This window comes from Saccoglossus kowalevskii, chromosome 4 (assembly GCF_978046115.1).
Source record: "Saccoglossus kowalevskii chromosome 4, keSacKowa6.1, whole genome shotgun sequence".
NCBI lineage: Eukaryota > Metazoa > Hemichordata > Enteropneusta > Harrimaniidae > Saccoglossus > Saccoglossus kowalevskii.
This window is the reverse complement of record NC_140644.1, coordinates 27,576,962-27,595,627: the sequence shown is the minus strand read 5'-3', so window position 1 is coordinate 27,595,627 and position 18,666 is coordinate 27,576,962. Positions and strand designations below refer to the sequence as shown.

Genomic DNA, 18,666 nt, shown 5'->3' with positions numbered 1-18,666 from the left:
GACAACTACCACAAAATAAACCCACATAATTTCTATATTTTTGATCAAGACCTGCAAGAAATGAAAGATTATGTTAATTTGGTCCAAAATCAACAAAAAAATTATAGAAAAATACATAAAACTTTATGACTGTTCAAAGGGTTCATCTCACATGCATTCATACATGTAATAAACTTTTTCTGCTCACTGCAAGATCCTGCGTTATGTGTGAAATCAAACTTAAAAACAGGACAAACATAACGTTGCAGTAGCGTCTAAACATCGCATGGGATTCGTCAAGCGGAAAATTATTTTGGGGTATTTTCACGCTCAATATAGCATTATAGATATTTACTGATGGTCAGTTTTGATGAAGTAAGGCTATATCTCAATACAGTATTCTCCTTTCAAAGATCATCATTTCGAGAATTAGCTATAAAAAATTCAAATTTAAAATTAAATTTTTCAATTTTTGCAGCAGACATTCGGTTTTGTTCACGCCTCTCATGCCTTACGCGAGATCTCCCAGTGGGTGGAAAATTACCCATTCCTAGTGTTTTAGTGCTGATACGCCTAGTCACTATAATATTTCAACTGTAACCAGCCAGGGTGGAAAGGATGTTGATCAAAGCCATTCCCAGATGTGTTCATGAATCAGAGAATATGTACTATTGTGCTATTGGTTGGCAATGTCAGCTAATCCTAAGTAGTTTAACATACATTGTACCTACCAATTACTGTTTGTCTTCCAAAGCTGGCTGGTTGCAGTTGGCCCCATTTTTTTCAACACTTCAAGGACAATATGTTGTAGTGTAATGAAATGTATAACCATTTTTGCACCTAACAGGAATGTTAATTGTCTAATATATATATATATATATCTGATGGGCTGGTAACAAAGGCAACTGCACCTCATGATATACATCATGTGTCTGATAGTGTACACGCATGAGTGATTATATATATGCATAGAATGGCTATATCTAAGTGTGCAATTTTATATTATATTAATTTGGCTATACTCTGCTACTTACACTGCGATGATGTAACGTCACAGTATTGCTTTACACTGAATCATAATGTGCTGCTATGAATGCAATATTATAATTATACTAATTTGCATTGACCAATCAACTGTCGATCCTCACAATTGTGGCAAAGACCCAAAATGTTTGTGACATTGTCGCTGCATTAAAATTTAGTACATCGAATGCTGTAAACTCTTAAATTTATGATGTAGGAAATGTGCACTGGTACAAATTCAATTCAAAATTAATTTTGTGAATTTAAATCTATTTACAGTATGTGTATCAGCCACAGATTTTTTTCCGCCAGCATTGACATATTTTTGCATGTTTCTTGCATTTTTCTCTGATCAGAATATTAATTTTGGAGCCAACTGACAATATGTGGTATAGTCTATAAATTTTGATCAAAAATTTTAAAATGAGAACAATATTTTGAAGAAAATAAGCAAATATTAAGCAAGACTACTTGGTCTTTGTCACTTTTAAGAAGAGCAGCTTTCAGCTAGGCCTGTATGTAACATGCTATTGTTCCTGTGTAATTGCAAAAAACTTCAAAGCAATACATAAAATAAATAAATAAATAAATAAATAAATAAATAAATAAATAAATAAATACAAAGATTCTTTCAATACTTGACTCAACAACCTTCAACTTTTCGAGTTTTTGTCAGAATTTCCTGCTTTATTCTAGACCGCAATTTTCGGAAATATAACAAACAATGCACAAAATGTAAATACATCTCACAAATTTTTGAAAATCCATGAAAAATTGATATTATGTTGGTTGTCTGGTAACGAAGGAATTTATAACTTGCTGTCTGTTTTTGCTACTATATTCGTAATTTTGCTCAAATAACTTAGTAACGTTGAATGTAAATTTTAGAAAAAAATAGCATACATGTAGTAGATACAAATATAATTTTAATTTACTGGTTTCATTAGTAATCCTTGCTTAGTGTGAACAAAAATAAATAACAGTGTTTTCAGCAATAGAATTGCCTATATCAGCTTTCTGAAATGCCCAATCCTAATTTTTGCACATTAGCACTGCTTCCTCTTTCTGTATGATTTTTTCTTCTTCCTGCATGCTTTTTTTTCTTGAATTAAAAAAACAAGTCTGCGTTAACGATAATGTTAATTTCTATAACCTATTAAAAGCTTATGAGTACTAGAATTATTTTTGTGTTGATATTCTTTTTACTTATAGCCCACACCGCCATCTCCACATCCACCATTACCATTCGACCAAAGGAAAGAATTGGATTGAAATTTCAACAGTTCTCATGGCAAAAATTTTAACTAAACCGCAAATGTCCGGTACATATGGTATTTCACTTTAATGGCGTGCTTTTCAAATTTGCGTGTTCTTTTGTTTTTTCTCTAGGGTTAAGGTATTACTACTATTTGTAGATTTAAGTGTGCTTTTTTAAAAATAAGATAAATATCACTTTCCTCTTCCTAACCACATAACATCCTATGTGTGTCTGTTGTGTGTTTTGTCTGGTATCTTCTATAAGATATTTTCAACAATTTGTGTTCCTACTAATTAAAGTCTTATCAAACTAAAACAAAACATAGCTTTTTTTTTTTTTGGAGTCTAACTTAGTCAGTAGTACATCTAATTATTACATCTGGAGAAAGATGGAATAATTATGTAGTTATTGACCAAGTTAAGGATACTTGCTCAGAGAAGCTTTGTATTGACCAAGTTAAGGATACTTGCTCTGAGAAGCTTTGAAGTATTGACCAAGTTAAGGATACCTCAATACCTTTGAGGTATTGTATGGTATCGTTAAATTAAAGATGCTTTAATATTTTAGGTAGCATGGTATTTTGGGGCAAGTTAAGAATAGCTACTTTGAAAACGTACATGTACTTTTGACTTAGTTAAGGATACCTGCTGTGAGAACATGGTATTATTGACCAAGTTAAGGATACCTGTCTTGAGAAGCATGGTAACATTGACTAAGTAAATGTTTAAAGTAGTAATAGTAAACTAATTATACTCTGAATTTCAGTTAATAATGTAAAAATCATTGAATGTAAAATCTCCATCATTTCATATCATAATTTGTGGTTCTTACCATATTTGATAAATATCCAGATTATTCCTTATGTTTGTAAATTATAAATGTGTGCTCATTCTGGTGGTAAAGTTCAATATTTGATCCTATATTTTGAGTATAACAATGTCAGGAGGTAATTTGCATAAATTACCAATGATGCATTGCACTTCATTGTATCACATGGTACGTTTTAACTAATCTTGTTTGTCATTATGGTGATATTTTGCTACTCAGAGCATAGGAATGTTTGTGTTTACATGATATTTGTGATATCGTTTTGTTGATCTAAGAGGATTTCTCTGTCAAGTAGAAGTCTGTTTTTTATGTCGTTTCTTTCAGTCTATAGGAGAATGGCTTAGAATACTGATATATAGGAAAATCTTTTTGAGAGGTTGGGTTACAGGCCATATAATACAATCATAGCTTACTCAGCAATGTTTGGGGTTTGGAATATTCTTGGATCACCTTTTAATCGAAGTGATTGTAAATACCGAGCACATGTTTTAATTTTTCATAGCCCCTCACGTGACATCAGGGCATGTTTTATCAAACATTTAGAAACTAACTTTTTTTATTACTTTTTTTCTTTTTTGCAGGTGATATGTTCTCTCACCATCGACTGCATGCTGATACTGTTGACCTGCAATGTCAACCAGTTGGTGTTCCCATGACAATATCGACAAAGGCTAGGGTGACCGAGAAACATGTACCGGAGGAACTACCGGAATACAGTGTGAAGCACCCTAAGCCTTTCCGTTAATGTGTGGTGCTGGTTTGAATGGCTATTTTGTAATCACGTTTTGAAACCCTACAATCCTTTGCTGTGCTTGCTTACACTGACTCTGCATATTTGTATTATTTTCATTGTGTAAATATATAGAGAGTAAAAAAAACTAGTATTAAAGCTTGGTGTCACTACTGTATTTTCACTTCTTTCTTCTTTTATTCACCCACCCTACTAGTTCACATTTCACCTTCTTCTTTATTCTTGGTATGGTCTTAAGGTACTTTTAAACATAATATCACTGAGAAATAACAATTTGTTTTTGTTTGGAATAATTAAATAATATTTTTCCTTCTCATAATTCAGCAATATCTATATATCAATATAGCAATATCAAAATATATTATAAATATGGATTATAATACTACAATTAAGCTACTATTTTTAAGCAATAGTCATAAAAAAAATAACGGTGTGTATAAAGTAGCACGTCATGAAAAGTCAATATGCTGTACATGTACTACTTCTGTATATTTACAATAATACTGTTTCACCGGCAGTGTTGGCATCTAGTCTAGACGTGTTATGTTAGCCTACTTTTACAAAAAAAATTGCTTCAATCTCATCTATTGTATAAAAATTACACAATCATAAATTCAAGTTATATTGCTGACAACTTTTTTTTATTATTAATGTACATACAGTAATTTAAATTAGACCATATTTTGTGAAATTTGACAGAACTTTAGTTGTGGCTAAACTCTCCAAAATTCTATCTATTAATACTGACAGGGCATGTATTTGTACTTTTTTTATTATTATTTATCAGGTTGGCTGTTTGATTCATTCTGTTGCTGATGAGACTGTCAATGTATCTTGTCATCAACAGGATTTCATCATGTCTTCCATCCTGAATTGCTCAAATGGTGCTCCCTCATCTCAAATGTACCACTTCCCTCCTTCCCACCCCCTATTTGGTGAATGGTTTCTTCTATATCCGGACTTAACTTTATATATGTTTTCCAACCCTAAAACCCTCATATTTTGGTACAGCCCAATTGTTTTTCATGTAGATTGGATTGTACCAATTTATTTAAATGGGGATGTCTGGGTATAGGATGATGCATATCTTTTCTCTAGAAAACTATATTCATAATCTCAAAATTATTATCCATTATTCTAAATTTGTAAATTTATTTATTGGTTTCAATCAAAATTCGCTCAAATTTTAATGTTTAAATGATTCTAAAATTATGAATACTTGTTTTTAAAGAAAAGATGTTATGTTCTAGAAAAGATATATTTATTGCTTGTTGCCGTCCTGACTTAACATATTCTTGTACCTCAATATGGTTTTCTTTTCTTTGTTGCCTTGGTGGTTGTTGTATCTGTTATTTTTTTTCAATGCTTCTCTCCCTGAGGATTATGCGGTTTCCATAGTTACGGACAAAATGGTCAAGCAAATCAACCCATAGTTCATGGGGATGTCAATCTCTAAGATTGTTAACTGATCAAATGCTTGATGAAATGTGCATTTTAAGTGTAAAGAATTAACTATTATTCCTTTTACTGCCGGTAAAATTGTGTCTTTCCGCAAAGTAGTCCTGTTGGAACAGGTGACTATTTCATGAAATATTTAATGGTCTTAATTTGCGCAGTGTATCTACAAAATTTTTAGTTGATATTTTTATACTTATCAGCATGTCTGAATGTTGGGGACTGTTTTGGTTTCCCATTTGTGTTGGAATTTAAATTACAACATGCTTTGATTCATAAATATTTATCTCAGCACACGTAAATTTCAATTTTTTTTTTTACAGAAAACAGTAGCGATTATATTTTTGCAGGGAAATCATTTGACTCTTGTAGGCATTGGATATGTTTAGCATTTTAAGTATTCTTTATTCTGAAAGCTCCACTTTATTTACTTGTATGGGAGTCATTTTAATTGTACCCAGTAGGAAAACCATCACCCAGTATTTATGCAATTGTAACATTTCTTTTCATGTCAAAATTATGATGCAATTTTTTTATCATGGTTCTTTTAATTTTTGAAAACCTCAATGAAATGGAGACAATTTGACATTGCTTGGAGGTAATCTTCATCAAAAGTTTGGAAGAACTGTATTGGCAGCTGTGTATTGAAACAGAACTACTTTGTGAAGCAGTGGAAGACTATGGTAGTAAAAGGGTTGATGGTATTTATTATATGTATCTTAGTGCTATTGCACAAGTTTTTTGGGGGGATTTATAACTTACAAGAGCATTTATATATATATAGAGAGAGAGACAGAGACAGGGTGTGATGTAATGCTATGTTTTTGCCAGGTAGCTTTAACAACTGATATGCATTGTGCTGTAGTGTATGTATGTACTTTATCTGCCATTCTTTCTCATGTCATAGCCATTACTGAAAACAGTACCACTTTTGTCCTCTTCCAAAAGTTATAATTTTTTTTTTTGTAGCCCATGGGAAATTCTGTTCATCTGTTAAAAATAAGAAATTATATAGAAAATTATTTAAAGGGCAGTGGTCATCGCGCCCCACATGTGCGACATTTGTGTTTATAAACATTGATTTCCCATGGTTCAATGTGCTCTTCTAATGGAAATCATGAATACAAGTTTTGACCTGATCATGACGTGAACCGCATGTGACTTAAAACCTTCCAATCACCAAAGAAGTTAGCTAGTTAAAGCTTGGTAACATCTCAGTTTGTACTTGCTGGTCTGTGCCAACAGTCAAAGTCACCATCTTTGTTCATATGAGACTCGTATCTCACGTATGGATGGCGTGGCGACCACCACCTTTTAAAAAGGTTAAACTAAAATTTATGTCACACTAAGTGTTGAAAGTCATTCACAAAAATGACCATTTGTTTGCTTAACTGCACTGGAAATGCTGATGTCAGATGTATTTAATGTTAGTCATATTTTTGGATCGCGCATTTAATCAAGCATTTGTCAGATGAATTCAATCTTTTAGCAGCTTTGGAATTGAGTGTTCGACTGAAAAAAATCTAATGTGACTTTCCTTTTCTGTTTATGAGGAATTACTGTAATAGTTTGTATGATATTATAGCAAGTGCCTGGCTTGCAGTGTCCCATTATGAGCATAAATCCCAATTCATTTTGGGTAATATATGGAAATACACCAAAATGAAAAGAACTGGTTTCTCATTCTGTTGTAAATATATTTTCCTTTAGCCAAAACTTAGTTTTAGCCTTGAACATTTTTTTTTTATGTACATGTATAAAGAATGCTTAAAAGTTTGTATGAACCACATATTTTTTGCCTTTTCTCGCACACAAATACCCCTAAATTTAAATTTTGGTGTTTCTGGGGTTGATATTGAAGTTTTTGTGTCATACTTTGTTTGTCAGCTTGCACTTATAAGGCAGATTTTTGTTTGGCCTTTGCAAAACAGCAAATTAAAAATTAGCAAAACTAATTTAATGCAAGTACAAGTATTTTTACAGTATTAAGACAAGTTTACATGTATTGCGCCCACAGTTGTGAATTGTTCCCATTTATTTATTGTACAATTATAAATTTTTATTGATTTGGAACTTGATTCTGGTCAAAAAACTACTTCTCAGAGTTAGGAATGCTATTCTGATGTTGGGATATTTGAGCATTGTGTCTACATACTATTTACTGAATAAAACTGTTGCCAAAAACCCTGAATATTAGCAGGACAAATTTACATATAAAAACTATCTTCATTTATTTGTTAGAAAATAGTCAATGTATTTATTGTATAGCTGTTGACAGAAAATATTAAACCAGAAAGTTTTGAGCAGCTATTTATATTACGGTTGCAATGAACCATTTCAACTCTTCTGATGAACACTTGATAAATGATAAATGATAGTACGCCCTCTATTGGTGATCTTTGTTGCTGCTCGTGATAGAGGACGCTTTACACTTGCATTGCCTGGTTGCAAAAGTAAACAGTGTTATTAGAAAATATTTATTTTATTTAAAATATAACCAATATATTCAAAATATTGCTTCAAAAGTTGTGAAAATAAGTGAATTTGCAGTTGCACATGCAAAGAAAAATTTACTTTTAAATACTTATCCACGACTATCCTACGCTATAAATTCCTTTAAAATTATTGTTTAAACAAGAGTGAAATTAAACATATGCTAAATTCATCTAATCCAGTAAAAGTTTACACAGAATATATTCATCTCTGTACATCAATATCCTGTGCAACTGTTGAGTAGAATTATAGTTCTATGTCAAGTTGTAAAATTTCATGATTTTCTTCTCAGTTTCAACTTGTGTGGTTGCTAGGGTTAATTGTTATTGTTTTTCTTTATTCAGATTGCACGTTATAGTATTGTACTGTATTGATCAATACATGCGTGACTATACCAGGTTTTAACTGACTCATTGGTCTTAGTAATACCGGTACTTCAAGTAAGGCCACACTGATTTAATTTTATGGATGACATCCTCTGGAGACCCCAAAACTAATGCGAGAGGCGAAAAAAAAAATTCTGCCAAAAAAAAAATCCTACTAAAACCACAGGACTAGGGAGCTGGTATTACCAATTGAACCACAGAACACAGTGTATCAAAAAAACAACAAGAAGTCTTCATTTGTAGGAGGCACATGTTGATGTACACATCTCGTATACATGTAGCTGTGTAAACATCACATCTCTCTGACCGACGTCAATTGCGTACCAGTCTACAACAATTCCTACGTTTTTCCTCTGAACTTTTATGCTCGCGTATTTTGGTGGCGTGGATGCCATGTTGGAATTCCCGGCAACACAATACGCATGTGCAGAAGATCATTTACGACAAAATTGGCATGTTTTCAGGTAGTCCAAAACGAGTTTCACGACAAGCCGGCACTTTGCGACAATATGAGTCGGCAAGTTCCGGCCAGAAAACCCATCTGTGGAGACTCGTCATCAAAGATTTTTTTTTTTTTTGAGAACAGGCGAAAACTAATGCGCGCGCGGATGTCATCCATAAACTTAAGTCGGTGTGGCCTAAATAGAAAGATTGGTGTCTAACGATTGAAACTAAACCAGCAGGAATAGAGATGCAACTGAAAGAGCAGAATATTGAAAGTTTCAAGTTCAACATTGTTACATGTATTTGATATATGTTATGATCTGTACTAATATATATACAGAGCTCCACCATACTAGTGCCTAGCTACAATGCTTGTAATATCTCATCATTATTGACCTTAAATTTGATTGGTTTAACAAAAATGCAGTTTTAAACTGGCCAAGGAGCAAGGCATTTTTATTTCTTGAGACTCTTACGACTTCTATTGTTTGCTTTAATCTGAATGAGATATTACTAGCATTGTAGCTACATGTATGCTAGTTGTGTTCACTTAGTAGTATGTTTATATTTACTTTCCAAAAATGAACTGCTACACTATGAATAAAATGTTATTGTTTTTTATATTCTGTGTATATATAGTTTTATTGTACTCTAGGTGGTGGCTGCAATGGTGCCATCGATGAAAGTAATGATATAAGTTGATGTACAGTAATTCATTCTCATCGTAACATTTGCACATTGTAAACTAGCAAAACACTGTGAAAATACGAGCACACACTTTCAAACGGTAAATCTTAAAAAATAGTAATTAATGCTAAGAAACGACACTAGAGACCAAGTCTTGGCTGAGAGCAGAAGGGGTGTGAGCCACGGTCAAGCGTCGTCGCCGAAACCTGTTCCGTGATGTGAGTCGCAGATTTGATTCACATCACGGAGAGATTGGCGTGGTACTTGATCGAGGCCAGTCAACGCAGGGGTCACCACCCGACCGTCGTTGCGGATACCATTTCCGTGCACAGAGTCGCATGTTTGACTCAATTCACGAAGAATGGCAGCGTGTTAATCGAGTGGTGCCCGCATGCACTGCGATGACAACCCCCCCTTAACTTTATTGAAATAATGTAGAAATGTAATACAGAATGATGCAGGATTGAATGCTTAAATTATGAGGTAGTGGGTGGGTGGGATAGCTGGAGACGGGTTCAGGTCGCTTGCTGAACGTAGAATGACTATGCTAAGGCGAAGCGGGATACAGGAAAGCTTGACGATGCATGGCAAGTAGGATTAGGCAAATGACCGTCACGAGAGTATGAGCTTACAATATGCGTGTGAATGGAAATAGCACGGGCGAGGCGTGCCTATGAATAGGGGCACACGTTGATGTCATGTGCAGGGGGATTACGACTGGCGTGTGTTGCGTAAGTCATGTGTTAGGGATTAAAACTGTGGCGTCGTTACCGAGCATTAACGCAGACACAGTCCCTCTATCTAGAGGGACTGTGACGCAGACTATGCTGACGCATAATCATACTACTAATCAGCCACAACAATTTATTTATCAAGTTTAGTAATGTTTATTTCTGGCAAATCAAAATAGCAGTTGGTTGCAGAATACTAGCATGTTTAGCTATCATTCCAAAAAAGTGATACGTCTCTGTAGCCTAACTTCTACATTAGCTACATATATGCATTATTTTTGTTCATTGTCAAACTATTTTGAGAGCAGTAATTTCAAGATGCTAATGCCTTTTAGTGATTTCTTAATTTGATGCAGCAAAAAACAAATTCTTTTTTTCTCCACTTTCAGATTACTATTTCCAAGCTAGTAAACATGTTTATGACATTACTAGCCAAGTACCTATGCTATTGTATAGTTAGATATTTCTAATCAGACAAAGTGGTTGTGATCAGCAACCAATAGTCAATAATAGAATCAACCACCACTGAGGCTCATGGGAGATTACATTAAAATATTCTGTTCCGTACTCACAGCAGCTCTCCAGTAGCAGATGTAGGTGCCAGCACGGTTACTAGTAACCGTGGTGCCAGGGGAGGCGGGGCAAGTAGTAAAAGTCATATTTATTTATTTATTTACTTATTGACTCTTACACAATCCCCGGAGGGAAAGAAAATGGTCACAAAGTACAAGGAGAAATAATTGGCAGTGAATAATAGCTCCTTATTGAGTGGGGCAGCTGTCATGGCATTGTCGCACCTCACTAGAAACTATCTGCTCTTGAAATGCGACAGAAAGATAGATAAAAAAATGCTATTACTGAACCACCTTCAATTTGTTCCAGTTGATATTTGTGTGCTGTGCCAGTGGCCCTGGGTCTGAAGATCCATCATGTGTACACCTTAGCCCGTCTGTGAGAAATGGTATGAAGGTCATTCCGACCAACAGGTGGTCATGCAGTGATGGCCCACCTTAAACTAACACCTTTCTGCACTTGGCTGTAAAGTGTATTGGGTGGTCTAGGTACCTTGCTTTCCTGGTGTATTTCCTGGACTATACATCCACAGCAAACACTGTCATTTCTTCTGTGTAGTGTGACTTTAGGTATGTGTAAATAAGCACTAGCGTCTTTGAGATCCAAAGCTACCATATCCGGTAACCATGCATTTTGGATTACTTTAGGATGACTGTAAATGGATTCAAAAGTGACACTGATCTGCTATTGGTCTTGGGTCACTTGAATCTTTAGGAACTATTAACAGGGTCACATAGAAACCAAGAAGAATATTTGGGCAGAGAAAGACCCCCTTAGCCATAAGGGAGGTCACTTTTGTCCATATAAGCTCTGTTTTTCATTGGAACACAACCTCATGAAAGTGGGCATCTTTGTCTGAGACAGCGGTGAGCAGAAGAGAATTTGGTAAATATACATTAGTAATTGGCTAGTGATGGCATATTATTTATTTAAGATGTATAGTCTTGTTTATAGTAATATAGTTACAAGTCATTGTTAATGACATAGTCCCCGTTGGAATTAGCAAGGCCGTAGCTAGCTTTTTTTCACTAGGGGGGCAGCAAATGCGTTTTTTTAATTGCGTATAAATGTATGAAGGCGTAGAGGTGTGCAGTTGCGCCATACGTTAATGGCTATGGGGGTATATCTATCTATTTTTAACAATAAAATCATCTTGATATATTTTATGAATATATATAAAACACTTGTTCTATGTTCATATAGGAGCAACATTAATGTAATGTACAGGACTGATTAATACAATTGATAGTTGTAAAATACACAGTTTATGTTTACAACTTTGGCAATAGCATATCAATTTATCTCCAGTTAGCTTTCCTTGAATAAATCACTTTTGGGGAAGGAATGATGTCTGTGCCTCGGTGTTACTAACATTGCAAGAGCACTGAGTCTGTCTTGAGCCATGCTACATCGTGTCCATAACTTCACCCGCCGAAGTGCAGAGAAAGAACGTTCACATGACACGACACACTTTCGACAGTTGTTGTAAAGAACATTGTGAGAATTCTGTGGATGGCTGGAAAATAGTTGACATCACAAACAGCAAGAGACGAAGCAGCATCATTATGCGTTGCTCAATTGGTGTATCACTGAACTTTGTTATCCACTTCTCAATTTCAATATTCAAAAATTCATCCCTTTGCAACAATTTCCCATAGTAGTTGTTGATTGAGGTCACATGGGTTGATGTGAGCTGACCAATGTTGCATGGTAAAAGTGCTTGTGCAGCTATCAGACCACAGTGTTGATCAGCAAATCGCGTCTCAAGATCTTGGATTACATGATCAGAGAAAAGATAATATACATTCAATATTTTTTAATATATTCCGCATCATTTACGAAATTCTGTCAATTGCTTCCCGCCGCCGCGAGGCATTGCAGACCACCAAGAAGATCACAATGAAGTGATCGAGCTTGATTAGTGGCTTCATAGCAACCAAACTAAACGGCCATTTTCAGGGCCACCGCATATTCAAAAAAGAGAGAAGCCGTAATTAAAATGATTTATATCATCAGATTGTGGAGAGTGTGATCGATTTTCAGTTGAAATTACTGCAATACATACTGTCAGGGCGACGTCATACATCAAGCATACTGGTATTCCTCACATTACTGCTTGTACTATAAAAATTTAACATTGACAGTGGTGTTTCTTCGAAGCTGACATGGCTAACGTGTCAATCAGAAATACTTGAAGGTAACGTTTGACCCACTGTGCGTCAAAGTGTCAACGTGCTCAGTAATAAATATAAACAAAGTACACGCAACTGGCTTACCATGTTTTTTTTTCAAATAGTGTACAAACCAAATACGTAGTTGCTCGAAACTTTTCTATTTTAAGTTTTTTTGTTTTTGTTTTTTAAACTCCCAAACTCAGGGGGGCAGAATGCTTGATTTCGACGATTTTTCAGCAACAAAATAGCCACCATTCGACCATCATCAATCAGATTGTGAAACACATTGATGTGCATATATGTAAGATGTATGTGTGAAGTTTGAATGTAATCAGTCCAGGCATGTCTAAAATATAGGTCTGAACGCATGCACGCACAGACTCGCATACAGAGGTCAATCCATAAGAACCAGTTTTCCGACGTTGTACAAATGGGGACTACAAATTTCAGAGATGATATTTTTGCCTAAATTAGGTCTCAGACATTCCCTTGTATACAGTGCAAATGATGATTGTGTTCATGAATCAAAATTTTAATGTACAATGATAGTCACTCATGTTTCACTGTGCTTCCCAGTGTGAATGAAAGCCTCATAAACTTCCACTGAATTACAGAATCAGTACATTAGTGCCATCTCTCTTAGTTCTGTTGAGGGCGCCATGCCAGCATACACAATATTGAGTAGACAACATACTTGGATTCAAAGTGTTTTATTTTTTCTGCAGAGGAAAGTTACTACATTATCAATAATAATAAATAAGGGAATTTCTGATAAAAAAAAAAAAACATTTTGCAAGAGCTCAGTATCAATATCAGATTAAACATGAGATGCCATTCTTCAATATTATAAGCCCTTGAAAACATTTTTTAACCAGGAAGTAAACTGAAAATAAAATAACAGTAATTTCTATTCTGTGAACTGGAAAAGAAAAACTGATGCACCATACGTAATATATTTTCTTAATTCAAATAATGTCGGGCAAATTTTTTTTTTATAATATACAATATTTTTTTAACAGGGAGTATTTCTAAGTGGAAACTAATCTTTAAAAGATAGTGCTTTTTTATTTAGTTTGGTAAAGTATACTCTTCAGTTTCTTTCTGGGGTGCCCTTTTTTTTAAAGCATCTCAAAATAAAATCTTGTTCTCTGAGAAAGTGAAACACAAAAACAATGTATGTTAAAAATGTAAATTAATAATCCCACTACAATGCATAAAAATAAATGAAAAACCAAAAATAATTTTCATACAACTTTGAAATATATGTTTTGTAACAAATTTTTTCTGGCCACTACCAGTCAACTGTTTATTGTGTCACATTTTTAATGCGTACACATTCTGGAAGTGTCATTTCCAACATTACGCCTTTCTACAAGACCCTAATAAATGAAAATCCACTTTCTTTCTTTTTTCATTCTGTGATATTTTAACCAGGCGGGGCTCTCAGGAGCAAAGCGTTCCAAATTACTCCACACTTTTACTGCCCCCCCTCATAAAGTAGTGGTTCATTCCATTCTAATATTATTCCATTCATTAATTTTCAGCCAGGGAAGTTGCTGCACATTAAGCAAGGCATGCAGAATTGTTTTAATTCTTGCTCCAAAAACTATTGCCAATTTTGGGGGTTAGACCACCATATCAGAGGACCTACTGCATGTGTAAAAAAAAAATTGTAAAGGGCTTTTAAACTAGTGTAAACTACAGAAACTAAAATGTTTAAATAAGCATATAATTGTAATTCTATACATAACTGGGGGGACTAAAAGGTTCAAGAATTGAACTTTTTTTTCAAAAACAAAAATATTTTATCTGTAGACAAAAACCAGTTATTATAGTTACACATTACCTAGCAACAGTTACTATGACAACATTAACAACACACTGTTGTCATGGCAGCAGCTAAGTATTGACAGTTATTATTTTAAATATTGTTTATAGGCACTAATTTTTTGGATATTATCGTTATATGGTCACACAGTAAAGGAAAGCCTATAGCCACATGAAAACATCTCTGTGCATACAGACAATGGATTGGCAGAGATTAAATTGAGAATTGAAGTTTACAGCTGGTCAATATGTGAACATGTCTCAGTGCCATGTATTTATTCTAACTATGGATACATAAAAACATTTGAATGGTGATCAGAGAAATATTCACCAAAAATTTATGCCAAGGAATCTCAAGGTAAACATCAACTTCTAAACATTTGTGTCGACTTTAACGATCATCATCCTGGACACTGCTAGGATGCAGGGCTGGGTCTATATACCATCCTTGGCACATGGATCTAGTTGTGAATCTTCGCAGTTACATTTACTAGAATGAATACACAAGGTGAAATTCATAGAAGATGGTCGAGATGCATGTCATATCAAGGTGGTAACCATGACTACTGATATTATATTTGTGCCCATTAAAAGTACATGCTCTTACTATAATTGGTATCCAAGAAAGCATATATACTTGTGAAATGTGCAACCAATGATAAGGTTTGCTTTGTTGTGAAATATGGTAATTACTGGAAAAACTACTAGAGAATGCAACCGTGATCACTATGGAAACCAGCTGTAAGACTACAATTCTGACAACGAACAAATATTCATGCATCTTAACAAGACATAGTGAAATAATTTGCATATTAGTATTAAAGTAAGACTCGCCATCCAATCGCACTGTTGTACCGAGTTTGTCATTTGTCATTTCATGACATCCGACCTTTCGACCTGGTGGCAAAGACTGTCGCAGAACACCCCTCCCCCCTCAAATTTACAATTCGATCCTCACATAAAGTGCACAAACCATAAAACCCAGACCCGACATGACACTCAATTCTACATTTCACAACGTACATTTCAACTGCCAGCAGACAACTGTACCACCATCCCACTGGGCTCAACACCAAATTCCTACAGAACTTTATGGCAACACAGCCAATCGTTTTATTAAAACTGTACACTATAATTCTATTTGTTAATATCTGCATTAGCACACAACTTTACAATTTATCCAACACAATAATATTAATTATTTTCGTGTAAAGAAATATAATTACCAAGAAACACTCTTAGAATAGATTTACAATAAGAAATTGCACAATAATTATTTGATGATACCTGTTGCTTTGTACATCACAATGACTATTATTGACAGAAATAGGTATAAATACAGAATGAAAAATAAAACATTTTCATATAATTCACATAATGCCTTCCATAATCCAATACTGTTAATTGCTATTCATGCTGCTACTATTCCGACACCGGTGGCGCCATTCATATTACAAAAGATTCACACTCATATTCCGACCCTGTCTCCATTTCAAATGGTACATCAATTCCAGTTTTGCAAACTTAAAATCACACTTATTTCATGAAAAATTGTCTTTCATTAAATTTGTTTTGTTTCCACCCAACCAGGCTGTCTTTTTAAATATAATTTGCATTCCGACATTTTAAAAGTGTAAATTTTTTGTATCGTCATCATACTACAAGTGTCATTCTAAATTTGAAAACTCAACACAGTTCTTGCATAATTCTTTTACAACACTGAAACTGTTTCATTTTACTATCATACACAAACTGATATGTCCCAAACACTGCGTATTAAAGCACCAAAATCATCCCTCCATCCAAATAACTCACCCCTCCATCCAAATAACTCACCTCTCCATCCAAATAACTCATCCCAACATCCACATTGAAGTGAAATAACTCATCCAAATAAACAAAGTATAACTCACTTCTCAATTCACATGGAATAACTCACTTCTCAATTCACATGGAATAAATCTCTTCCCAATTCATATGGAATAAATCTCTTCCCAATTCATATGGAATAACTCACTTCCCAATTCATATGGAATAACTCACTTCCCAATTCATATGGAATAACTCAATTCTAAATTCACATGGAATAACTCACTTCTCAATTCACATGGAATAACTCACTTCCCAATTCATAAGGAATAACTCACTTCCCAATTCATATGGAATAACTCACTTCCCAATTCATATGGAATAACTCACTTCCCAATTCATATGGAATAACTCACTTCCCAATTCATATGGAATAACTCACTTCCCAATTCATATGGAATAACTCACTTCCCAATTCATATGGAATAACTCAATTCTAAATTCACATGACCCATCAATATACATGTACTAACTTTTAACATGGGATAAACTCACCCCTTATACATGTATCCATTAACATGAGCTAAACCATGTACAACAAAACATCATGTACATGAAATGATAAAAAACAAAATCAGCTGCACTGTGAAACCAATCTTTTCTCTATTGCTAACAAATACTCTAATGTGTTTTGAACAGCAGGAAGAAATTTCCTGACTGAACTCAGAATCTACATCACTCATTTACTATTACTTCTAACCTTTGACCCCTATACCAATCATTTTGTTACCTCCAACCTTTGACCCTAATCACTCATTTACTATTGCCTCCAACCTTTGACCCTATACCAATCATTTAATGTTACCTTTGACCCTAATCAATCACTATTACTACATGTACTGACTTTTGACCCTATATCAATCATTTAATGTTACCTTCAACCCTTGACCCTACACAATTTATTTACTGCTATACCTCTAAATACCACATCTGCTGTATCTTTAACTTTTGACCTTAGCATTATTTATTTATTCATTGCCTTACCATTAACCCTACACCGGTCAGTCATACCTTTAACCCCCACAAGATTCATTCACAACCTACCTCCAACCTTACATTCACTGCCTACTTCTAACCTTTGACCCCTACAAGATTCATTCACAGCCTACCTCTAACCTTTGACCTTACACCATTCATTCACTGCCTTTAGCAAGAGTAGCAGCACACTAATAACTTGTATGGAAATGGAAGGCAACCTCTGTTTTTTACTCAAATTATTTCTCTAAAGTCTGATTTACAAGTTGAAAAGAAAAATTGCAAAAAAAACCTGCAAATTGTTTCAATGTACGCATAATTTTTACACCATACTGCTTTCAGTCACAAAAGTTACCATGTCAACCACACAACAGAGCAGTTAATGAACAGTGAATTTCTGGTTAAAATCTGTTACCCATAGCAACCGTCTCCAATGTTAAGTTCACTTTGACAGTATTTTTCTCCTTGGCAACAATGTCACTGGCAATGAGACAACAAACATACATTCGAATTACAACTGGTAGGATTTCACTGAAATTTTAACTTGGTGTAATTATTTGACAATGAGTGGTGCTATAATTTCTAATTTGGAGAAAAAACCTAGTATATATATATATTTTTTTTTAATCTATTTTTTCTAATTTTGACACATGACTAGAGACAGGAATATTGAAATATGAATGATGAACACCTATGATGTGACAAGCATTGTAGAGAAACCAACAAACGGTGTACAACGTCAAAGACATAATACAACATGAAGAGAAAAATACTGTGTGCACAGCATACTTTCATCCATCAAAGAAAACTTGCCAACTTAGTTGCCATGGAAACAGTTGCTATGAACACTAATAGAGTGGAAGATGATTTTTTTTTGTATCTGTCAATTATTTCACAAAGTTATATTTTGACACTAGCTTTACACTTTACTGAGTGCTGCTACATCTATTAGTGGTTTAAAAGTTTCCGGTGCATCCTCTATGGTGGCCATTTCTATCCATCAGCACGGACGGTGGTGTCTTTCTTTGTCTTGTTGTTCTGGTTACGCTTGATGCTTCCAAACTTACCAAAAAGACTGTGCACACTATTCATGATAGGTCCAAGACTCCAGTTCTAAAAAAAAATTTAACGAATATGATTAACATAACATGAAGTGTTCCAGAGGACATTTTATATTTAAGTTTAATAATTGAGTAATTATTCTAGTTATAAG

General features: G+C 34.4%; 2 protein-coding genes across 5 annotated transcripts in view; one reads left to right on the top strand and one right to left on the bottom strand.

Annotated features, from left to right (window-relative positions):
- The window catches only part of LOC102806253 (protein NSUN7-like), a 45,566-nt gene extending 36,328 nt beyond the window's left edge, over positions 1–9,238 (top strand). Inside the window, exons 10-11 of one of the 2 annotated variants that reach the window (XM_085498044.1) lie at positions 2,215–2,324; positions 3,670–3,809. In XM_085498044.1, coding sequence (XP_085354170.1) covers positions 2,215–2,306 — 92 coding nt within the window. In that variant the 3' untranslated portion in view covers positions 2,307–2,324; positions 3,670–3,809. Of the gene's footprint in view, positions 1–2,214; positions 2,325–3,669 lie in introns of both variants that reach the window. The other variant, XM_078006919.2, reaches the window with a different exon arrangement.
- A 4,238-nt stretch (positions 9,239–13,476) lies between these two features.
- Positions 13,477–18,666, bottom strand: part of LOC100371081 (uncharacterized) — a 144,597-nt gene continuing 139,407 nt past the window's right edge. For all 3 annotated transcript variants that reach the window (XM_085498042.1, XM_085498041.1, XM_085498043.1), the window contains one exon: positions 13,477–18,566. In XM_085498042.1, the coding sequence (XP_085354168.1) occupies positions 18,447–18,566 (120 nt within the window). In that variant the 3' untranslated portion in view covers positions 13,477–18,446. The remainder of the gene's footprint in view (positions 18,567–18,666) is intronic.